At 61.5% G+C, this 22,097-nt stretch overlaps 4 protein-coding genes across 5 annotated transcripts; 3 read left to right on the top strand and 1 right to left on the bottom strand.

The window, feature by feature from the left end:
* Window positions 1–1,138: 1,138 nt before the first annotated feature.
* Window positions 1,139–13,203, top strand: KANK3 (KN motif and ankyrin repeat domains 3). 2 transcript variants are annotated; one of them, XM_055805437.1, is made up of 11 exons: window positions 1,139–1,283; window positions 6,372–6,446; window positions 6,763–8,460; window positions 8,663–8,762; window positions 8,891–9,088; window positions 9,615–9,702; window positions 9,975–10,194; window positions 10,518–10,660; window positions 10,981–11,181; window positions 11,272–11,358; window positions 11,658–13,203. In XM_055805437.1, the coding sequence occupies exons 2-11, from the start codon at window positions 6,410–6,412 to the stop codon at window positions 11,709–11,711; spliced, it is 2,826 nt and encodes a 941-aa protein (XP_055661412.1). In that variant the 5' UTR covers window positions 1,139–1,283; window positions 6,372–6,409; the 3' UTR covers window positions 11,712–13,203. The 2 variants fall into 2 exon arrangements, with proteins under 2 accessions (XP_055661412.1, XP_055661411.1); XM_055805436.1 differs by having other exon boundaries at window positions 11,272–11,370.
* Window positions 13,204–14,852: 1,649 nt separating this feature from the next.
* Window positions 14,853–15,534, bottom strand: RPS28 (ribosomal protein S28). The gene is made up of 3 exons (XM_055805440.1): window positions 15,405–15,534; window positions 15,280–15,327; window positions 14,853–15,183 (listed from the first exon to the last, which is right to left on the bottom strand). The coding sequence occupies exons 1-3, from the start codon at window positions 15,441–15,443 to the stop codon at window positions 15,061–15,063; spliced, it is 210 nt and encodes a 69-aa protein (XP_055661415.1). The 5' UTR covers window positions 15,444–15,534; the 3' UTR covers window positions 14,853–15,060.
* Window positions 15,509–16,570, top strand: NDUFA7 (NADH:ubiquinone oxidoreductase subunit A7). The gene is made up of 4 exons (XM_055805439.1): window positions 15,509–15,628; window positions 15,738–15,787; window positions 15,879–16,028; window positions 16,314–16,570. The coding sequence occupies exons 1-4, from the start codon at window positions 15,578–15,580 to the stop codon at window positions 16,408–16,410; spliced, it is 348 nt and encodes a 115-aa protein (XP_055661414.1). The 5' UTR covers window positions 15,509–15,577; the 3' UTR covers window positions 16,411–16,570.
* Window positions 16,571–17,384: 814 nt separating this feature from the next.
* Window positions 17,385–21,958, top strand: CD320 (CD320 molecule). The gene is given in 6 exon segments (XM_055805438.1): window positions 17,385–17,608; window positions 17,832–17,917; window positions 17,919–18,042; window positions 18,660–18,731; window positions 19,047–19,194; window positions 19,613–21,958. Coding segments are annotated over 6 exon segments (579 nt in total). The 5' UTR covers window positions 17,385–17,493; the 3' UTR covers window positions 19,647–21,958.
* Window positions 21,959–22,097: the final 139 nt, after the last annotated feature.

The raw sequence follows: 22,097 nt of genomic DNA, 5'->3' as shown, positions 1-22,097 counted from the left end.
GGGAGGGGGGTGGGGTGGGCAAGTTTTAAGGTGTGAAAGTGGCCAGGGGTCCCTGCGGGATGGGGGATGGCCTAGACCTCGGTGGCTGAGCGGCCAGCGCGTGAAGCAGGCGGGGAGGAAAGTTGGCAGGAGCAGGAGGCAAAGAGCCCGCGGCTGGGACAGGGGAGCGCTGCCAAAAACCCAGCCAAAAACCCAGCCAGGGCGCGCGGCACGGGGCCCCCGGCCAGCGGTGGGATGGGGCGCAAGGCCACCACGGCCAGGGGGGCTGGGGGGGGGGGGGGCCGGCAGGGCAGGGGGGCAGGGGGCTGGGCCCCAGCCACCCACGGGCCCCTGGCCAGCAGCACGTTGAGCTCAGGGCAGGGGACACCCCAGCGTCTGGGTGACACGGGCAGGGGACACCCTGTTCTCTGGGGTGGCCCTCCCGGAGGTGAGCAGGGTAAGGGCGTCCCCAGCGCCAGGGACACTGAAACAGAGGGGACCCCATCCCCAGGGGTGACCAGGGCGGGGGTTGCCCCATCACTGGGGGGACTGGGGCAGGGGACACCCCTTCCCTAGTGAAACAGTGACTGCAGACCCCCCGGGGTGACCAGGACAGCAGAATCCCCCATTGCTGAGTTGACTGGGGCAGGGGACACCCCTTCCCCAGCGTAACAGTGACCGGGGACCCCCGGGGTGACCAGGGCAGGAGAATCCCCCATCACTGGGGGGACTGGGGCAGAGGACACCCCTTCCCCAGTGTAACAGTGACTGGATCCCCTGCCCATCGCCGGGGTATCTGGGGCAGAGGTCTCCTCCCTTCCTGGGGTGACTGGGGCGGGGGACACCCCTTCCCTAATGAAACAGGGACTGGGGACCCCCGGGGCGACCAGGGCAGAGGAATCCCCCATCGCTGGGGTGACCAGTGTAACAGTGACCGGGGCCCCCGGGGTGACCGGGGCAGCGGAATCCCCCCTTCACGGGCCCACCGGGACCCCCCCTGCCCCCAGGTGACTGGGCGGGGGGACAGCCCGCTCGGGAGGGGGTGGCGCAGGGGCGGGGGGACCTCCGTGCCACGGGGGAGCGGGGGGGGGGGGGGCGGTGCCCGTCCCGGGGCTGGGGGCGATCCCCGCCCGCCGCCGCCCCGCCCCGGCCGCGCTCCCGCCCGGCCCCGCCGCCAGCCCGCCCTCGGCCCGGGGCTGCGGCGGGCAGCGCTGCCCGGCGCCGCGGTGCAGCCCAGAGCGGCCGGGCCCGGGACGGCGGCCCCGCGCGGGGCCCGGCTGCAGCCCAGACGCCCGGCGGGCGAGGTGAGGGGCGGCGGGGCCGGGACGGGGCGGCGGGGCCGGGACGGGGCGGCGGGCTCCGGCTGGCGGCGGCGGCTCCGGGAGCGGCGGCGACGGCGGGGCGGGGGCTCGTCCCGGTGGCGGCGCCCCCGCAGGGCCCCCCGGAGCCGCCGCCGCCCGGGGCCCGCCGAGGGGCCGCTCCGGAGCCCCCGCGGCCGCGGCGGGACCGTGGGGCGGCCCCGGCATCCCCCTCCCGGGGGCCTCCGCCCGGCAGGCGCCGGCAGCGGAGCGGGAGCTGGAGCGGGAACGCGGCTGCCGCCCGCGCCCGCCCGGGAGGTGCCGCTGCCGCTACCGGTGGCTCCGGGCCGTCGGGGCGGCTGGGCCGCCCACACCGGCTGCCGGGGGGTCCCCGGGGGTCTCCTGGGCTGGGGGAGCGTGCAGGGTGCTGCGGGCACCCCGGGGTGCTGGGGGCTTCCCTGAGGGGATGGGGATGCTGGTGGGGTCCCCGGAGTGCTGAGGACCTGCTGGAGTCGGGGCGCTTTGGACCACCCGAGGGCATAGGGCACCCACAGGGCTGGGGGTGCTGGGGGGTACCCCGGGGTGCTGGGGACCTGCAGAGCTGGGGATGCTGACGGGGTCCCCGGGGTGCTGAGGACCTGCTGGGGTCGGGGTGCTTTGGAGCACCCGAAGGCACAGGGCACCCACAGGGCTGGGGGGGCTGGGGGGTACCCTGGGGTGCTGGGGACCTACAGGGCTGGGGGTGTGGCAGGGCACCCTGGGGTGCTAGGAACCCGCAGGGCTGGGGGTGTAGCAGGTCACCCTAGGCTGCTGCAGCATCCCTCGGGATGCTGTAGGGCATGTGGGGTGCTGCAGGGTTCAGGGTGCTCCCTACATGGGCCCAACCTGCCGTGGGGCTGTGCCTGTACCCCCACAGTGCGGGATGTAAATGTAACTGTTTCACCCCCTCGAACCCCCTCGCAGCAGGGCCACCCGCGCTCATGTCCCACCCTGGGTGTTGTCACCAGCCCCGCGGCAGTCGGGGAGGTGCTGGTGGGCGGCTGTGGTGAGGGCACGGGACAGGTAGTGGATGTTTTCTAGTGGAGCCCTATAGAGCTGTAGGTGTGACAGGGCACATCGAGCTGGTACCTGTGTCAGGATGTCTGCGTACGGAGCGTGCGCCTGTTGTCCAGGTGTTGTGTGAGCTCAGGGAGGTCCCCGAGGCGCTGGAGCGGGTGCAGAGCCCCGCAGCCTCCTGACCAACTGGGCCCACAATGACGACAACCCTGAAATTAGCCTGGTGAGAAGATCGAAGCGTTTCCCTTTCCCTCTCTGTGTGGGTGCTGCTGCACCCCCCGACATGAGACGCGGCTCCTCTGGGAGCAGCCCCAGCCTGGACAGCGTAGCCAAGGTGGCCTGGGCGAGCGGGCGCTGGGACAGTGGGTGGCACAGAGCACAGGGTGTCCTTTACGGCCCCGGGGCAAGGGATGGGGATGGGACAGGTGGCAGGGAAGGCGTGATGAGCTCTGGCTACCTTTCTCTGCAGCCACCCTGCGGGTGATGCTGCAGGTGGTGGGCACGCGTGATGGCTGGCACCGTGCGAGGGGCCCAAATCCTGGCAGGAATTCCCATGGAGGAAGCCCTGTGCTTGCGCAGTGGTTTCCCTTTAACTTTAGAACAGCCTCAGCCTGGAACTTCGGGGCTTATCGCCTGCGCACAGCTTCGAGGGAAGCGTGCCTGGCCGAGATAAATCAAGTCACGCTGGCCAGGGCTGCTCTGGACTCTGTTCTTCTCACATTCCTCATGACCTCAGTATTTTGGCTGGGGAGCAGAGCTGGGGAGAGCCCTCCCCGTGTCCGGCCCTGGCCGTGCGGGTGGAACGTCTTGGGCTGCACACCAGCACGTGGCCAAGTCGGGCTGGGGGCTGCCCCACTGTTCCCCCTGGTAAGGGAAAGGGCCCAGAGGAGTCTGGAGCTTTAAAAATAGCTCCCCTGGGCCTGTCCTCTGCCAACCCAGGGACTTGGGGACCCACAGGGAGGTCACCCGATGGACCATGAGGCTGGGGTCCCAGGGGCTGGAGCATGGGGACCAGGCGCGCCAACTGCCCTGTCCCTAATGGGGCTTTTTATCGTATGTGAGTGGAGCAGCTCCAGTTTTGGCCCCAAGCTTCCTGGTGTGACCGCAGGAGGGGGAGACAGAGGTGCAAGCCCCCCACAAAGCACAGCCCTGCCTCTGCGGGGACAGTTGGGTCCCTGTGCATCCTCTTCCTCCTCTCACTGCCAAGCTCCTGAGCGGCATTTTGCTTTGTACCATCCCGCTTTTCTGTGGAAACACCAGGGCTAGAAGCAGTGCTTTCATGTCTTCCTAAGGAAGCTGGGATCGTGTGGGATGCCCTGCCTGTGGCACCGGGGGGTCCCTGTGCCCAACCCCAGCAGCACCAAGCCCGGGTGTCCAGGGAGCGGCCGAAACTGTTGAAAATCGGCCTTTGGCACCGAAGTGGCCGGCACGTTCTTCCCTGTCGGGATGTCAGCCCAGGTGGAGCGGCTTCTCTTTGAACCAGTGCCGCAGTGATGGTGGTGGCCAGCCGGGGACAAGGCTGGCTTTGTGCTGCTGGTGCCTGGGCTGCGGGTGCAGGGACTTAACCCTCTCACTGCTGCTGCGCACCAGGGCCATCTGCCTCGGTTGCTGTCCTAGCCAGCTCAAATCCAGCCTGCCCCTCACCTCGACACCCAGGGGCAGTTTGCGTGTCAGGGGGAGCCGGCATCACGGGGTTCCCAGGAGGTCTGTGCATGGCGGAGCCCCCAGGGGGGTTTGCACATCAGGGGGACCCCATCAGGGTTCACACATCGTGGGGTCCGCGGGGCCATTTGCACGTGGTTGGGAGCCCACAGGTCCCATCACCTGGCCTGCCCTTTGTTGGGCGAAGGCAGAAGCTCCTGCGCTGGATCTAGTCCATCCTTTTGGCCCCAAAAGCAACGAGGGTTGAGAGCCACTGGGGAGCTGCGGGGGGTCTCCTCCAGGGCAGCGCAGCCACGCAGGTGACAGCAGCCGCTGGCATTGGCTGAAGGGGTAGAGTGAGGTGACAGAGGGGACAAGCAGTGTGACCCTGGGTCAGCGGAGGGGACAGTGGGGCAATGCTGGCAGAAAGGGCACCTTTGCCGCAAGCAGGACAGCGCAGGAGACCCCTGGGCAGGGGTCCTGGCAGAGGCAGCTTTTCCTGGTGCAGGACAATACCCGGCCGGCGGCGGAAGGGAGCTGCCGGCTGCTTCCCCCGAGGAAATGCTCCCGCTGGCTCTGGCTCCCGTTGCTCTCCCTCTTCCTCCCGTTTGATTTCCAGCGTGCGCAGAGCCGGGTGGGAAGTTTGTCCTGGCCCAGGCACTGTTTAATTACCTGCAGCGAGGGCCTGCAGAGGAGGAAGCCGGCTGCTTCCCGGGATGGGAGGGATTAGCAGAGGTGGGGGACGTGCAGACCCTTTCAGGCCTGAAGCTGGGGGCACAGAATGGTGGGATACCAGCATGGAGCTGGGATGTTCCCATGGGCGGTGTAAGCTGGGATGTGCGTTGGCTGCGGGTGGGTTGGCAGAGGGGTGGGAGGCCCCCAGGATCCAGCCTTGTGACTGGTGGGATGAGAGGGATTAGCAGAGGTTGGGGATGCAGACCCTTTCAGGCATGAAGCTGGGGGTACAGGATGGTGGGCTACCAGCATGGAGCTGGAATGTTCCCACGGGAGGTGGAAGGGATCCCGTCTTGAAGCTGGGATGATCCCAGGGGAGGTGTAAGCTGGGATGTGCGTTGGCTGCGGGTTGGTTGGCAGGGCTGGCGGGGGCCAGGGGGAGCTGCCCTGTCACCTGGGTGTCCAACCTGAGCCTGGCCTGGCGCTGCCCATGCCATGGCTACTCCTCCAGCTTCTGGCATGGTCAGGGCGAGCCGTGGGCTCAGCAGATCAGCTGGGGCTGGGGAGGCGGCAGGCGGCATCATCATGGGCAGAGGGTGTGAGCCAGGGGCTGGCACATCGTCTCGCAGCTGGGCCATGTGACAGGGATGACCACAGCATCTCTGCTAGCAAAGTCTGGACCCTCTGGTTGTCATGGGCAGAGGATTTGGGGATGGATGTGGGTGTTTCTCCACAGCCAAGGCCAGATCCTGCGCCCTTCTCTGGGCAGCGCTGAGCCTCAGCTTTCCGTAGGGCTGTGCCTGAGCTGCCTTTCCTCTGTGGCATGCCTCCTCCCCTGCTTTATTCCGAAAATAGCCTGGTGCCAAATGCTTTGCCCGCCGACAGCTGCACAGCCCCATGGCCACCTGTGCCCCGCAGGCAGAGCCACCGCGTTCCGGTTGTGCGGGGATCTGGTGGGTGACACTGTGTGCTCCTGGGGTGTTGTTTGCCCCCATCTCACTCCCACTAAGAGTGTTCCCACCTGGGCCCTGGCACCCAGATGCTGGTGGCACCCCAGGCCGTGAGCTCACCCCTGGACCACAGCTGCATCCTGCTGGCTCTCCTCCAGCGTGCCTGTGCCGGGCTCTTGGGAAAACCAGGCTCTCACTTCCATTCCCCCCTGCCTCCTGTCTTGCCTTATCCCACATTATCGACAGGGAAAAGCAGCCAGGTCCCTCCTGGGGGTCACCGGTCCTCAGCCTGGGGGGTGAGGATGGACATCGCACCCAGCGCCCAGGTGCTGGCAGTGGCCTGCGGTCACGTAGCTTTGCAAAAGCAGCGATTCCCTTTATCCCAGGCAAACTTCTCTGCTGAGAACTGCATCCATAAAGGCTGCAGCCTCCTTTTTTTTTTTTTAAAATTTTTTTATTTTTTTTTTTTATTTTTCCAGCCTGCTCCCCTGGTGTGGCTGAGCTCTGACTCATGACTCTGCACCCTCAGAGCTGGCAGCGCAGCCGCCGCAGCCGTCCCAGCGCTGGCTGCGAAACCTTCATTCCTTAAATGTACAAACAAAAGCTCCAGCCTCGTGGCACCAGGGCTGGAGGGAGGCGAGGGGGGCCAGCACATGGCAGGGGGTGGCTGCAGGGTGCTCCCCAGCTGGGGGGAGGTGGTTAGTGGCAGTGTAGGGGTCACCAGCCCCCGGTTTGCAGGGTTTTGCTGGACGTGGCCCTGGTTTTGTTGCAGGTTGATTGTTTTCTGGTCAGCAGCATCCCAGGGAGAAGATGGCTCAGCCTGCACCCCTGAACCAGAACCTCCCAGGTAAAGGGACCGGGGTTGTCACCAGGCCGGTTGTCACAAGGGACAGTGGAAGGAACACGACGGGAGTGGCAGGGCTGAGCTGTTCCTGTCCTGTCCCAGTGGGTTTTCTCACCCCAGCACCGAGCCTGGCACAGTGTGGGTGCCCTGTGACATCCAGCGGCACCGAGGGTGCTGGGGACGGGCCATCTGCTGGGCCCGCTGCCAGCAGCACCACGGTGGGGAGGGGGCTGGAGGCTGCCAATCCCGGTACGACCCCATGGAAAAGCCCACCTGAATCCACCAGGTCCCTGCCTTACCGCCCCTGCTCCTTTTGCAGATCTCGGGGGCCCCTTCTTGTACCGGGACCAGGATGACGGGGAGAAGAGCTCATATTCAGTGGAAACCCCCTACGGTTTCCTCCTGGACCTGGATTTCCTGAAATACGTTGACGACATCGAAAGCGGCCAAACGCTGAAGAAAGTGCCGCTGCCTCGCAGGGTGAAAGGGTCCCGGCAGCCGCCCAGCGCCCTGCGCAGCCCCAGCAGCCAGGCCAGTGACTGGACCTCCACCGAGTCCCTGGCCTCCACGGCCAGTGAGGAGGGCAGGGTCGCGCTGCTGCTGTCCCCGCACCGCCGGGCACCCCCGGAGCCCCCGAACAAGCCAACCTCCCACCCCGTCTCGCCACCACCGCCAGTGCGGCTGCTGCGACCTCCCACCCGCAAGTACCTCGTGCGAAACCCGCGGGTGGAGAAGACCTTGCTGGAAACAAGCCGGAGGCTGGAGCAGGAGCAGGGCCATTTGCAGGATGTTGGCGGTCCCTCCCGCGGTGGCCCGCTGGGCACCCTCAGTCAGCTGTCCCCCTGGGTGCCGGTGGGTGCCGAGGGCCAGGGGGGCTGGGGACGGGCGAGCCCTGCCAGCTCGGGGCACAGCACGCCGGCGGCGGGGCTCAGTGCTGCTCCGCTGCAGCACGTGCGGGAGCAGATGGCAGCAGCCCTGCAGCAGCTGCGGGACCTGGAGGAGCAGGTGAAAACCATCCCCCTCCTGGAGATGCAGATCTCGGAGCTGAAGAAGGAGAAGGCAAAGCTGATGGAGAAGCTGTCAGTGGTGCCCGGCGAGGCTTTTTGCCACCCCCCTGGCTCCGAGGCGGTGGCAGGGGGCGAGGAGCCACCCCAAGGTGGGCCAGAGAGCGAAGCAGAGCCAGCGAAGGGGCGAGCGAGCAAGATCGCGGAGCTGAGGAAGCTGACGGAGAAGCTGGCCGTGCCGGAGCGGGGCAGCAGGGCTTGGCCAGGCAGGAGCCCCAGGGCTGCCGAGAGGCCGTGCCGCTCCGTGGCGGTGGGCGAGGACCGGGCCATGACCGATGCAGTCTTCTACTACCGCGGTGACGTGCCGGACGGTGGGGTGAGGGAGCGCAGGGACGTGGGCGTCTGGGTGCTGGAGTCCTCGCTGGGGCTGGCCAGCGAGGTGGAGCGGGAGCTGGAGCTGCTGCAGCAGACGGTGGGGCACCAGAAGGAGGTGATCGCCCTGATGGAGGGGCACCTGCGGGAGGCCACGCGGGAGCTGGAGGAGCTGCGGCTGGAGGTGTGCGCCCGCCGGCCCCACGGGCGGCTGGACAAGGAGGTGACAGCCAAGCCGCAGGTGGCCGAGGCGCTGGTGGAAGCGGCAGTGGCGACACAGAGCCGGGCAGCCGGCGACCCCCCAGAGACGGCAGAGGCGGGTGTGGAGTGCTGCCCACCGACCAGCTGCATCGGGGTGGGCTGCCGCCCCGATGGGCGGGATGTGGCGGTCGGACCTGATTCAGCTGCCCAGCGCGAAGACAAGGGCAGCCAGACCGACGTGGGCAGTGCCGTCCCGGTGGGCGAGGAGCCGGATCCCAGGGCAGGTGATGCCTCAAGCAGCCCCTCGGCACAGGGCGCAGGAGCCATGGGGGGTATGTGCCAGTGCCCGGACCCCAGGGCAGCCACGCCAGAGACGACGCACAGCAGCCAGGACCTGTCCCTGGTGCGGGATGGCGGAGCTGGACCAAGCCCTGCGGCTGGTGAGTTGGCGCCGGGGTTGACACCAAGATCTGGGTTGGGATATTCCCGTGGGAAGGTAGAGGGGGACCCTGTTGGGGACAGCGTCTGCAGGGCCAACGCTACCTGTGTCACAGCAGCTGCCTCGGCTCTGCCCGTGGCCCTCCCATGCCTGCCCTGGGGTTTGGGGTGCCTGATCCCTAACGCCTATCTCTCTGCCCCCAGGAGCCCTGAAGTCCATCATGAAGAAGCGGGACGGTCCCCCCCGGAGCGAGGCCGAGGGCAGCAAGAAGAGCCTGCAGTTTGTGGGCGTGCTGAACGGGGAGTATGTGCTGAGGGTCTCCTGCCCCCTCCCCAGCATCCCCATCCTGGGCTGGGGGCAGCTGCAGTGGGGGGACCTGGAAGGGACCAGCCAGGTGCCGTGTTGCTGCTGAGCATCCTCCCTCTGTGCAGGTACGAGAGCACATCCAGCGAGGAGGAGGAGGAAGGAGACAGCTCCTCTGAGAAGGCTTCAGCTGACAGCTCTGACAGCGAGGAGATTGGGGACATGGACACCTCGGATGAGGAGGTTGGGGAAGGCGAGCACAAGCCAGGCCAGGAGCATGAGGGGGCTGGTGGGACCCTGCCGGAGACCCCGGTGGTGAAGGAAAAGTAAGTGCCAAGGGGAAAGGCTCCGTCGCCCTGTGCAGCTGGGAGCCGCGGGCTGGCACCGGCCCTGCCGACTCGGGGTGTCTGCCCTGGTTCAGAGCAGCCGCTGGGAAAAACACCCTGGGCTCCTGCAGAAACCATTTGGCAGGAAAAAGTCCTTCCAGATTCTTGGCTCTGCTAAGGAAAGGATGATCCTGAGGCCCCCGATGCCTCTTTGCTGGAGAAGATAGTTTGGAAGGGAACAAAAAAATACCAACAGCTCTTTATGGCACTTTTCAATAAAAGGAAAAAAAAACGGCCTAAAAATGGGTAAATGGGGCCTGAGCACACCCGTGTAAGGCTCGGTTCAGCAGGGGGTGCAGCTGCTGGGCTGGATGTTGCACCCCGGGGAGCTCACCGGAGGCTCACGGGCATTGGGGAGCGGAGCTAAACCTCCGCGGGGGGACATGGGGAGACCCCTTGCCTGTGTGGGTTAGGTGGGATGATGCAGCCCCCCGCCCCCCCCCAGCCACCCTCGTGCTCTCGCCAGGTTTGAGCTGAGCCCCAGGATGCGGGAGGCATGCCTCATCGTCAAGACCCACCTGGGCCACCCCAGTGCCACCAAGAGCAAAGAGGTGGTAAGTGGGGTGCTGTGGGTGGGAGGGCTTGCCCCCCTCAAATACGGGTCAGCAAAGCCCAGTTCTGAACCTTCCCCCACAACACAGCCCCTTTGCTCCAGGGACCCCAAAACCCACATGGACTCAGGCCATCCCAGCGTGATTTCGGGGTTTCAGGGTCCTGCCTTCACCCGGTCCCCTCTGGAGCAGGGGGGTGGGTGCCGGAGGTCACGCAGAGGCTGGGGGGGGGGAGTTGCTATGGTCCTGGCTCAGCGCCGCTCGCCCCCCCACAGCTCGCCAGCAGCAGCCTGGTCCTGCAGGAGTGGTTCCGTCTGTCCAGCCAGAAGGTGTCCACCCCCGACACGGTCGCCAACCACCTCCTGGCCTTTGCCGAGGTCTCGCCAGCTCTCCTGGCCCATGTGGTGAACCTGGCAGACGGCAACGGCAACACGGCCCTGCACTACAGCGTCTCCCACTCCAACTTCCACATCGTGCGGCTGCTGCTGGACACAGGTCAGTGCCACCGCTCCAGAAACGTCCCTCTGCCACCATCCCGCTCCATGCCTGAATCCCATCCTGGCCATGCCAAGCATAGGGAGCAGGTGCCAGCAGCAGGGTGGGGGGGTCTCCCCTGGGCTGTGTCCGTGCACAGGTAGGGGGGAGTGGGCAGCCACGCCAGCCCAGATTGAATGGGGGCGGGGGGGTGGGGTGGGGGGTGAAACCTACCAGCAGGTCTGTGCCCGTGGTGCAGGGTGGGAGCCAGACGCGTCACTCAGTCTGTGCCTCCCACTGGCCCCACAGCACCCTGAGCCCCTTGGCTCTGCCCATCCCCGCAGGGGTCTGTAACGTGGACCACCAGAACAAAGCTGGCTACACCGCTCTCATGCTGGCAGCGCTGGCGGCCGTCGAGCAGGAGGACGACATGAACGTGGTCAGGAGGCTTTTCAGCATGGGCAACGTCAACGCCAAGGCCAGCCAGGTTGGTGCAGGCTGGGGGCCACCTCATCCTGACCCTTTCCCCCCACCCCCAAGCAACGGCCAGGGCCATGCTTGGCTCCAAGGGCAGGACTGTGGTTCCAAAACCTTGAGGGGGCAGTACATGGGGAGGGCATCACATTAGGAGCAACTTCTGCCTGGCCTCAGGGCTCTCGGGTCTCATCCACGGCTCATCTCCAGTCAGGGAGGTGCTCAGAGACCCCGTGGGCGCTGCGGACAGCGGCGGTCCCTCCCCGGGGCAGTGGGAAGAGGGGGTGGCACAGCCAGGGCAGGAGCAGCTTGGCAGTGTCCCTTGCCTTGCAGGCTGGCCAGACAGCGCTGATGCTGGCTGTCAGCCACGGCCGGCAGGAGATGGTGGAAGCCCTGCTCGCCTGCGGAGCGGACGTGAACCTGCAGGATGAGGAGGGCTCAACCGCGCTGATGTGCGCCTGCGAGCACGGCCGGGTAGAGACAGTGAAGCTGCTGCTGGCTCAGCCCACCTGTGACATCTCCGTCGTGGACAGCGTAAGCCTCCACTGCTGGGGCCGGGGCATGGCTGCCCACCCCATGTCCTGTCCCCAAACCTCTTCCCAGCGCTCTCCCTTCCTTTTTCAGGATGGTAACAACGCCGTCGCCATAGCGCTGGAGGCTGGGCACAGCAACATCGCTGTGCTCCTCTACGCCCACCTCAACGGCACAAAGGTGCAGCTGCCTGTGAGTACCGTGGCTCCGGCCACCTGCCTTGTCCCCAACAAGAGCCACTGGGGTGGCACCACGCCACCGGCTCAGCTGCATGGTGGGCAGGTGGCCCTGTAGGAGGGTCAGGGCTGGGACACAGACAATGCTCCCCAGGAAGGGGCTGCAGGGGCGAGAGCAGAGCGTCCCCGGTGCCATGCGCTCAGTGTGTCCTCAGCAGCAGGGAACCAGCCTGGCCAGCCCTGAGCAGGAGTCGCTGAAGGGGTCTCTGGTGACATTTCATGACTGTGCTCTCTCTGTGGCAGGGGACATCACCGACAACCACGAAGAGCCCTGGGAGCCCAAAGAAACCAAATTAGAGCGACCTTGGGATCCAGCCAGGGACCAGCTGCGTGCCAGCCAGCCACCAGCAGCACTGGGCAGTAATTTATGTCCCCTCACCTGCTACTCCTTTGTGTGCCAAATCACTCTCCGCAGCTGCAGATGCTTTAATCCTCCTGTTAATGGAGCACGCACCATCCCTGGGCCTCACTCGCCCGTCTCCAGTGCTGGAAGTGGCCCACCTCATTCCATCAAGTGACCTCAGTGTGAGAAACACAGCACGTGGAAGCCAGCCCCATCCCCTCTGCTCCCCACCGCAACTGTGCCACCTCAGGACCCACCGCAAGAAAACAAACCCAGCAGAAACAGCACCTGGTTTCTGCTCTTAGCCAGCACTGGGCAGCAGCTGCGGGAAGGCAGCGGAGCTGGTGACAGCGAGCAGGGCTGCAGGAGGGAGAGGGTCAGCTCCTGGATGGTGCTGGCAGGGGAGCGGTGCTCAGCAGGAGAGTCCTATGCAGTGATGGGAGAAGGGACACAAACTCCCTGGTTAAATGCTGCCTCAGATGCAGGCTGGGAGCACTTCCAGACTGAAATGCTTGCCCTTCTTTTCTGGCATTTCCTTTCCTTGCTGAAATCTTGAGTTCTTTCTAGCACATGCACACAAAGCAAAAAAAAAATAATTGTATTTCTTGGTCAAAAAGATGGAGTTCAACGTGAAATCACTCGGTGACTTGACTAGCTCAATGGGAGCAAGACTTCTGGGTACTGGGGGCTGGAGCCAAGAACGCATTTAGGGACTGAGACTGGCCAGCCAATACCCAGCACAGGGAGCTGGGAGAGCAGCTGCCTCCTGAGCATCTCCCATGTCAAACAAACAGTCTCATAGCCAGTTTTTTTGGCAATGCGAAAGTTTTTTTGCAAAGGCAATCAGAGCCCACAGCTGAGTCCCTCTGCCCACCTTTCCTTCCCAGAGGGCAGAGGAGCAGCCAAGGATAGCTCCAGGAAAAAAAAAGGAAAAAAAAGATAGGAAGAGCTCAGAGAGCCCAGGGCCTGTGGAGGTGGATGTGTATGTCAGAGGACGTGTGTGCATCTGTGCAAGTGTGTGTGCGCCAGGGAGGGTGGGGACAAGGTAAGGATTAGGGACCCCCAGAGGAAAGAGGCTTTTGCACGTGAAGCCAGCTCAGCTCTGATTCCTTCACAGAGGTCGAAGTGTGTCACAGCCCCCACTGCTGCTCCTTGGCCCAGTTTTCCCCACCATCCATCTTGCCTCACCAAGGCCTGGCCCGAGCTATACTAAGCCAGGAAACACTCCCAAGAAACTTGTTCTGGGCAAATGCCACTGCCCTCACAGCGTGCCCGTTTCGGCTTTGCACTGAAGTTAATACACAATGCTCACAGCCACTCTAGTATGCTACTCCTTATGTATGCCATACTCACTGCTTTGGTCTCACAGGTTTACTGATATTTTAATACTGATGTTTATTTTTAAGATATAAATAAAATTTAAAGTAAAATTATTTTGAAATATTACAGTGACCATCACCAGTCTCCTGCCTCTTTTTCTGGCTCCAGATAAAACCCCCAGAACAGCTTCAGCAGAGCAACAGCCCAGCACAGCCCCCACACCTCAGTTAACTCCCTGCAAGTTTATGAAAAGGCTACATCCATCGCTCTGGTGTTCTTCCAGTTGAGTTATCCCAGTCAGGTACCCACTGTTTCAGTTGACAGGACCAAACGGGATACTGGGACCAAGTGTAGCCCTTCACTACCCTTGGTTCACCCTGGTATTAAGATACTCTGATATTAAGCTGTGTTATTAAAGGGCAATCATCAGACAGAGTGGGGATGGAACATCACCTCCCTCCTCACACAGCCAAGGGCCACGTTGACCCCACAGGGATGTCTGCAAAGGGCTACAGCTGCTCTGAGCCACCCCTGCTGCAAGTTTGCTTCTGTCTAGCCACCAACTCACCAACACTCCTGTCTTGGTCACACAGCACAGTAAGGCCTGGCAGCTACCAGAGCTCTTTGGTCATTGCTAAAGCTGTGCAGGGAACACACAGCAACCTGAGAAGTAAATTCCAAGCAGGACTTCTTGCGCTCATTCCCAAGAGCTCTGCTGGGCCACATGAATCAGGGGAGTTCAAATTCACCCAATGCTCTGAAATAGAACCACCACCAAAGAACTAGATCAAGCAGGAACACAAGCACATACTGACAAGGGCTTTCTCCAGAGCACAAAATCCACCTCAGGCCACCCATGAGCTAAGACCTACAGGAGGGGGAAAGGAAAAACCACAAATGCTCTTTCAACACCAGCCCTAACAGCAATCCTCACTATCTGCCTAAGTTCAGTGATCCAAACATCTGTTCCAGAAGTGCTCTCCTCAGCTTTAGGATACTCAAACCCTCAATCCCACCTGCCACTGAAGGGGCTTAAGAAAGTTCAGGATACTGAAGAATGAAGAACACTGCCATCAAGACCGCAGGATCAGGAGCTACAGACCCCACTCTGTTCAAACACACCACAAACCAGTATCGTTCTATTACCAGAGGGAAAATACCAGCACTTAAAAATCAGCCCTTGAACTGTGACAGTTTCCAGGCTTATTCCTAATCCTTTCAGCTTCACTTTTACTTTATGTAGTAGCCTAAACCAATAAATCTTTTTAGCTAATTGTGTGGTGGAAGGGAAAGCTGAATAAGAAAATAAGTGAAATTGATTTACAAACTCCTGTAAGGGGAGAGAAACACGCGCTCACTGTGGGTGACTGCCAAGAAAGACAGCCAGCAAGTGTATTTATAGTATCATTTATAGAATAGCTTACTGAGGACAGAAAGACAGAAGCAGCAGGCTGCTGCTTTGCAAGCTGGTACAAAGCTTGACTTTCAACTTGCAATTAAAATCCACCTAAGTCCAGTAAGTTTGGCAGTGACTCGTTACCAGTTACATACAGTAAAATGCTTACCGGAGAAGTCAGGATTAAGGTTGCTGTAATGAAAAGTTATTTTCGTTGTAACAAGTTTATAAAAATGCAAGAGCACAGCAAGATTACACTGTAAGGCATCATGTGTAACCCCAGCAATGAGCTTTTGGGCCTCTGCTGAACGCAACAACTGGAAGTAGGTGCATAAATAGAGTGCTCGCACATTCAATAAGCGAGACCTGGGCAAGGGGCTACCAAAAAAGCTCTTTATTGCAGGAACACCACTACCACCACACTCCTCTCCATCCACGACCCGCATCCAGCCTAGCGAGTGTCTGCAGGTGACTCCAAGCAAATGCTGTAAGGCTCCATCACCCGCAGGAAAGCAGCAGAGGCCGCCCAGGCTAAGGTGACAGTGGCCAGGGGGGCCGCGGGGTGGGGGGGCGGCCCCGAGGGGGGCTCAGCGCAGCCGCCGGGCCTCGCGTTCTGACTCCAGCAGGGTGAGGACGTCGCCCTCGCGCACCGGCCCCTTCACATTGCGGATGATGGAGCGGCTCGTGTCATCCATGAACTCCACACGCACCTGCGGGCCAAGACGGCGTCAGGCCGGCCCAGTGGCGCCACTCCCCGCCCGGGCCCAGACCCAGCTAGGCCGAGGCCGAGGCCCAGGCCCACTCACCTGCGTGCACTGCCCCTGCGAGCCGGTCCGGCCCAGCACCTTGGTGACCTGCAAGGAGGAAGCAGAGGGTGAGCGCACGCCCCCGGTCCGCGCCCCCCCGCCCCCAGCGCCCCCCAGCCCCCTACCCTGGCCAGCTTGATGGGCTGCACGCGACTCGTGTCCATGGCGGCTCCGCGGCTCGGGAAGGGGGTGGCTCTCCCCCGAGCTGCCTTATATAGCGCCAAGTCTCGCGAGACCCAGCGTGCCCCGCGCGCTCCCGGCACCCCCCGCGGCACCCCTGTCCTTCACAGCGGCTAAGATGGCGACCGCCACTCGCCTCATCCAGCGCTTCCGCAATTTCTTGGCGGGGGTAAGGGGGGCCCCGGGCGCCGCTCTGCGATGCCTCGCGCAGTCGGGCAGTGGCCCGCGGGGGGAGCGGTGCCCGGCGCCGCCTGAGACGCTGTCGCCTTGCCTTGCAGCGGAACCTGCAGGCCAAGCTGCCGCTGCGCTACACGGAGATCTCCAAGAGGTGCCGGCGGGGCGGGCCGGGCCGCGCGTTTCGGCCTGAGCGCTGAGGCTCGCCGGCCGCCGCTGACGCTCTGGAACCGTTCTCTGTCTAGAACCCAGCCGCCGCCTCGGCTCCCGGTGGGCCCCAGCCACAAGTTCGCCGGTAACTATTACTGCAGCCGGGACGGACGCCGAGAGTCTCTGCCGCCCATCGTGGTCGTGGCGGCGCAGAAGACCCTTGCTGCGGGGGCGCAGGCTGGCAGGTGGGTCCGGCCCAGTGGGTCCCGCAGCGCTGCTGCAGCTGTTGGGGCTGAGCTGCTGCGAGCCTTGTCCGATTTATGCTAGAAGTGCAAAAGTCTTGCAATAATCAGTATTGGGTTTCCCAGGTCATCAAAGAACGCTGGGCTAAGTCTTTGCTGGAATTAACGAGGTGGCTGGAAGCTGACTTAACAAAGTGCTCTAGCTCTAACAAAACCTATGCTCCTGATTAAATCAGGCTTTCGTAGTGTTACTAAAGGCTCTTCTCTCTCTTCCTTCCTCTATCCCAGTTCAGGCTCTGCAGTGTCAGCAGCTGAGAAAAAACCAGTGACGCCAGGACCAGCGCTTAAGAGGTGGGAAATTTCAAAAGACCAGCCCTATTTGTGAGAAATAAAGCGTGATGAGGCTGGATGTGCAGGTCGCAGTTCATTATGAAGCAGCACTCTAATAGGAATGCCTGTGGTGGATTTTGCTACAGTGATGCTGTGTGGAACTTGGCCTAGTGCTGATAATGCATGACTAATAAATATATTTAGAGCTGTGGTTATCCCCTTTCCCACCCCTTTTGTCTGTTCTATTTAAATTATCCAGATTGCTACTCTAATATTGGTAATCTTTGGGTATAAGGTTTTCTTGAAGGGACAGCAACATAGTATGCATATTTGAGCTTAGGCTCAGTGGATTTGTAAGCTACAGCCGAGATACCACTTCAGGACAGAGCTGTGTGAAACACCCTAGCCATAAAGGACCTGACACTCCAATCTTGTGATGAGGCGCGAATTAAGTAGCCTGCGGCACTCTTTCTGCAATTGCCTGATATCCTGCCCAAGCTGTGCTGCTGCAGATGCTGAGCGCTGTAGTCCAGCGCCAATGACAACAGGTCACCTGGGCTCACGCTGTGATGACCTGGCAGTTGCCGTGAGCTACGCTGGTTGTTTTTCAGCGAACTGCTAGATTCTGTGCATGTTCCCTGGAGCTGTTGGGCACCGGAGGAGTGCCAGTGCGTTTACACCAGGCCTTTGCCCAGTCATCTGCCCGCCAGCAGCACTTTCAGCTCACTGCCTCAAGGGGAAGGTTTAAAAAGCCCTTAAAAACAGAAGCAGGGAGGAGCGCAGGTGGAGCTGGGCTCCAAGGCAGCCGAGGCTGAAGTGAGCTGGGGACGAGCAGGGCAGGCTGGCTCAGGGCCCTGGCTGCCTGGGGGGCGCGCCTGCCTTCCCATGGAGCCGAGGGAGGCGGTGAGGCACCTGGTGGCCCGCAGGCAGCAGGGCAGGGCCCCGCGGAGGCCCCGCAGGCAGGGCAGGGCCCCGCTACAGCGGGCGCGGGGGGGGGGGCGGGGCCTCTTCAAGGGCACGCGCCTGCGCCCCGCCTTGCCGGGCGCCCCCTTGGTGGCGGTGCTAGCCCGCGCACGCGCCCTGCCACGCGCGGCCGGCTTTATAGGGGCGGTAGGGGCGGTGGCCGCGGGCCCGCGGGATGGCGTGGAGGGCGCTGGTGCTGCCGCTGGTGGTGCTGCTGGTGGTGCTGGTGGTGCTGCTGCTGCTGGTGCTGCCTCCGCCGGTGCTGGTGCTGCCGCCGCCGCCGGGGAACGGTGAGCGGGGCCTCCAGGGGGCGTGCCTGCGGCCGCACTGTGTGCCTATTGGCTCCCCGCGCGCGTGCCCTTCGCTCTTATTGGCTGGTGCACTCGTACGCCCTGCGCGCGGGATCCGGCGGGCGGGGGGGGGGGGGGGGGGGGGGGATCTCGGGGGGCAGCGGCCGGGGCGGGGGGTCCCGTGGCTGCCTCGCGCCCCCTGAGCGCCTGGCGCCCCCCGCAGCATCGCCGCCCGCCTGCCCCCCGGACCGTTTCCAGTGCGCGCCCGGCGCCCGGTGCTTCCCCCGGGACTGGCTGTGCGACGGGCACCCCCGACTGCGAGGATGAGGGCGACGAGTGGGACTGCGCGACGGCCACGGCGGTGGAACCGAGCCCTGAGGGCGCCCGAGCGACACCCCCGTGGGGCTCGGCCGTGCCGCCCACCGGCAGTGCAGGTGCGGGGCTGGGGCGGGGGGGGGTGCGGGAGCACCGGTTGTGCTCGGGGCGGGGCGGGGGGGGGGCGTGTGAGCCGGACCGAAGCCCTTCAGCGCCGTCGGCTGTAGCCCCCTGAGCCCACCGCTTGCCCTGGGTGGGGAGGCACGGACGGGGCAATGCCGCTTTGGGGGCGCCCGAACACCCCGGGACCCCCTTGGGAAGCGCCTCTCCCTCCTGAGCTGCCCCGAGGCGGGGGGGACACTCCGGGTCCCTACGGGCACAGATGGTCCTGGGGGCCATCTGTGCTCGCTGCCCTTCCACGGACCCCACCGGTAAAGACAGTCCTGGGGGTGCTGCAGGGACCCCGTTGCTTTGGCCGCAGTTGGGGTATCCTGATGCCACGAGGACAGGTTGGGATGCTGCAGCTACAGCTGGAAAACTTCCCAGCCTTCCCTCTTAGGCGTTTTCCAGTTTTTCCTTTGATGTGGGCTAATGGTGCCAAGGGGAGATAAGGTTGCTTACACTGAAAACTGCCGTTGGCCCTCCTGAAACTGGGAGCTCAGCCAGGTTGGGATCGGTGGATGCCGACGGTGAGGCGAGCTGGAAGCTCGATGGATTTCACACTTTTTCCTCACAGAGGCTTCAGCTGCGCCGGGGGACTCTGTGCCAGCCAGGAGCCAAGGCTGCCTGTGGATCTTGGTTGTTGCAGGTATGGGAGACCGAGCGCTGCATCGTGGGCTTGGGATCTAAACCGAGTATCCCGATGGAATTAATTCCAGACCTGTCTCAGGAGCTGCTTTCGTTTGGGCAGGGGGGCTAAGCAAGGCCTTACACCGTAGCGTAGTCATTTATCTGGCTCGAGGGCACTGTGTCCTTGGAAAGGCTGTTATTCGCTGTGGTCTGGCACTAACACTTCCCTTCCCTCCATGCCTTAACCTCGAGGGAAGCTGCTGGTCCCAGGCTGTTGGCCGGCGGTGCTGAGCGGGTGCAGTGAGTGGTTCTCTGCATGTGCACTCTCCTCTAGTGCTCCTCAGCATCCTGGTCGCTGCAGGTTCTATCGCTGTCTGGGGCTTCTCCAAAGCAAAAACCAGACCCGACGTCTTCAGGCTTGAAAAAACATCCAGGGAGCAGCTGGTGCCTGACAAGAGCCAGACAGGCTCATTTCCCCAAGGGTAAGTTTCTTGCATCCCCTCTGCTCTCTGGGCGTGAGGGAGAAATGCCTCCTTGCCCTGTGTTTCTAGCTTCTAGAACTTTCCCCTCTGAGCGTAGCTTTTCCCAGCTGTTCCTGTTGCTGGTCACCCACATGCTTGGGGTTTCATCCTGCCTTACCTTCCTTCCTCGCCATCAGGCACGAGTGCTCTTGCTGAACTGCAGGGATAGTTGCACAGCCTCATCTGAGAAGGTGCTGGCTTCTTCCGAAAGCGATGTGCTGGTCCCCGTCCCTCCTCTGCTGCCGAGGATGCTGAGCACTCGCGAGATACTGATGATCCGGCATGGGTGGTTTTCCCCTACTTTGCACAAACAGAAGTCGAACCAGGTTTCTGGCCAAAGCATTGTCAATAACTGGGGATTTTTCTGTTCTTGTGGCAGGGATCCTTACGACGAGGTGGGAAGATGGGGTTAGCCTGGTCTCCCTCCTGCTCACCACAGAAGCTGACTGAATTGGACATAAGCTCTCAAGTCTGGGTCGTTACACTGGAATAGCAAGAGGATACTCCCCTTGGAAACTGGTCTTAGATTGGGGGACTGCTTGGGCTCTGACCTTCCCCGGTGCTGGGAAGTCATCTCTCAGAAAGGTGGCAGAAATTTCTTCCTTGTTCTTGCCTCCAAAGGCTGTTAATGCTGATTATCACCAGTGTGGCCTTGGATGCAAAGCTTTTATTCTCCATGAAATGACAGGTGCGATTGTTTCCTCCCACTTCCAGCCAAGAGACTTTTTTTCACCTGCTCCATTCTCCCCCCTGGATTTTGTCAGGGAATAGGCACTTCCTTATCCATTTCAGCAGGAGCTCAGTGACTCCACATGGACACATACTCCATGTTTGCGCTGGTGTTTTGGTGCCGCTCAGTCCCATGTGCTGAAAAGCATCCTGCCTGCTCTGGCTTTGCACCGCTGCCCCGAGCCAGCTGCTCAGCACGCTGCCTCCCACCAGCATCTCCATCCTCTGCAGAAGGTCTCCATCCTCTGCAGAAGGTCTCCATCCTCTGCAGAAGGTCTCCATCCTCTGCAGAAGGTCTCCATCCTCTGCAGAAGGTCTCCATCCTCTGCAGAAGGTCTCCATCCTCTGCAGAAGGTCTCCATCCTCTGCAGAAGGTCTCCATCCTCTGCAGAACGGCACTTTCCATCCCAGTGCTGAACTCCTAAACTGCTCTGGGGTGTTCAACCTGGAGAAAAGGAGGGTGAGCAGAGACCTCCTTGCTCTCTGCAACCCCCTGACAAGGGGCTGTAGCGAGGTGGGGGCTGGTCTCTTCTCCCAGGTAACAAGCGACAGAACAAGAGGAAAGGGCCTCAAATTTCACCGGGGGAATTTATATGGGTTAGTAGGAAAAAATTCTTCACCAAAAGGGTTACTAAGCATTGGAACAGGCTGCCCAGGGAGGTGGTGGAGTCACCATCCCTGGAGGTATTTAAAATATGTAGAGACACGGCCCTTGGGGGACATGGTTCAGTGGTGGCCTGGCAGTGCTGGGTTAATGGTTGGACTTGATGATCTTAAAGGTCTTTTCCAACCTAAACAATTCCATGTTGCTTCTCTTAACGCTGTTAGTGGTGCCTTCCTTAAAACTGTTGCGACATGAGCGGTGTCCTTCAAGGGTCTGTACTGGGGCCAATGCTACTTAATATCTTCCCCAGTGGTGTGTGGAGTGGGATTGAGTGTGCCCCTAGCAAGTCTGTGGGTAACACCAGGTCTGAGTGACCAGTTGATCCCCCTGAGGGAGGGGATGCCAACTGGAGGGGGGGAGCCATGGGAACTCCATGAAGTTCAATAAGGTCAAGTGCAAGGTCCTGCCTCTTGGTCAGGGTGATCCCTGGAGAAGATCCTGATCTTCTTGGAGAAGAGAAGGCTCTGGGGAGACCTCGCTGAGCCTTTTTGATATATAAAGTCGGCTTGTAAGAGAGATGGAGAGAGGCTTTTTACCAAGCCCTGTAGCAACAGGATGAGTGGCAACAATTATAAACTGAAAGAGCGTAGATTTGGATTGGACATAAGGAAGAAATGTTTTACCATGAGGATGCCCGGAGCAGCTTGGATGCCCCGTCCCTGGAAGTGTTCAAGGCCAGGTTGGAGCAACCTGGGCTGGTGGAAGGTGTCCCTGCCCACAGCAGAGGGGCTGGAGCTCGATTTTTAAAGGTCCCTTCCAACCCAAACCGTTCTGTGTTTCTATGAGTTTTTGAGTGTTCAGCCTTTTTTTTTTTTTTTTTTTTTTTTGGGTGGTGGTTTTTTTTGGCAGCTTGAAATAACTCATGTCTTGGATGAAATGCTGTCTGTGCATTGTGGCATGGGTAGTGCTTTCTAAACTGCGCAGTGCTGTATACACTTCAGAAGATTGCTGACAAGTGCCTCCAGTGCTGACCACGTACTTCTTGCACGAGTGTTCACTAAGTGCACAAAAGCTGGACAAAAAAGCTGGACAACTGCTGCCTTGGCTGCTGATCTCTGTGCCTTGAAGGGGAGAACTTGCCAAGCAGACACCGGTCATCAGCCTTAGAGCAGGAGCCTTCCACTCCTGGGTAGTGCGTGTGCGCTGCTGTATCCCCCAGGAAAAACCTGTATGTTATGGTGTGGAGTCCCGAGTTATTCTGGTGCTGCTAGTTTTAGTACCGAGAGGTCATTTGCAAGAGGCTGCACACAACCTTGCTCCTCTTTCCGTAGGGACAATTGGAGGAAGCTGTTGGTGAGCACCACAGGAGAATAAAGAACTTGAAACGAAGAAGTTTCTCGATTATTTTTTATGTATTTATTTGTTTTTCTTGGATTTGTGCATTTGCTTGAATTCTGTAGTTTGGAAGCTGGGGACCGCACCACCTTCAGATTGTCACGTCCTGGGAAAGAGGACTCACGGTGGGTGGGCT

Source organism: Falco peregrinus, chromosome 5 (genome assembly GCF_023634155.1).
Source record: "Falco peregrinus isolate bFalPer1 chromosome 5, bFalPer1.pri, whole genome shotgun sequence".
NCBI classification, from domain to species: Eukaryota; Metazoa; Chordata; class Aves; order Falconiformes; family Falconidae; genus Falco; species Falco peregrinus.
The sequence above is the reverse complement of the archived record's forward strand: the minus strand, read 5'-3'. Positions and strand labels throughout refer to the sequence as shown.

What these genes read in the sequence shown, in the direction of transcription:
- KANK3 (XM_055805436.1), top strand. Translation starts at nt 6,410, where the DNA reads ATGGCTCAGCCTGCACCCCTGAACCAGAACCTCCCAG. An exon ending in CCTGAACCAGAACCTCCCAG is followed by an intron (nt 6,447 to 6,762) that starts GTAAAGGGACCG and finishes CTCCTTTTGCAG; the next exon opens with ATCTCGGGGGCCCCTTCTTG. An exon ending in ACCCCGGTGGTGAAGGAAAA is followed by an intron (nt 9,089 to 9,614) that starts GTAAGTGCCAAG and finishes TGCTCTCGCCAG; the next exon opens with GTTTGAGCTGAGCCCCAGGA.
- RPS28 (XM_055805440.1), bottom strand. Translation starts at nt 15,443, where the DNA reads ATGGACACGAGTCGCGTGCAGCCCATCAAGCTGGCCAGG. An exon ending in AGCCCATCAAGCTGGCCAGG is followed by an intron (nt 15,328 to 15,404) that starts GTAGGGGGCTGG and finishes TCCTCCTTGCAG; the next exon opens with GTCACCAAGGTGCTGGGCCG. An exon ending in CGCAGGGGCAGTGCACGCAG is followed by an intron (nt 15,184 to 15,279) that starts GTGAGTGGGCCT and finishes CTTGGCCCGCAG; the next exon opens with GTGCGTGTGGAGTTCATGGA.
- NDUFA7 (XM_055805439.1), top strand. Translation starts at nt 15,578, where the DNA reads ATGGCGACCGCCACTCGCCTCATCCAGCGCTTCCGCAATTTCTTGGCG. An exon ending in TCCGCAATTTCTTGGCGGGG is followed by an intron (nt 15,629 to 15,737) that starts GTAAGGGGGGCC and finishes CTTGCCTTGCAG; the next exon opens with CGGAACCTGCAGGCCAAGCT. An exon ending in GCGGGGGCGCAGGCTGGCAG is followed by an intron (nt 16,029 to 16,313) that starts GTGGGTCCGGCC and finishes CCTCTATCCCAG; the next exon opens with TTCAGGCTCTGCAGTGTCAG.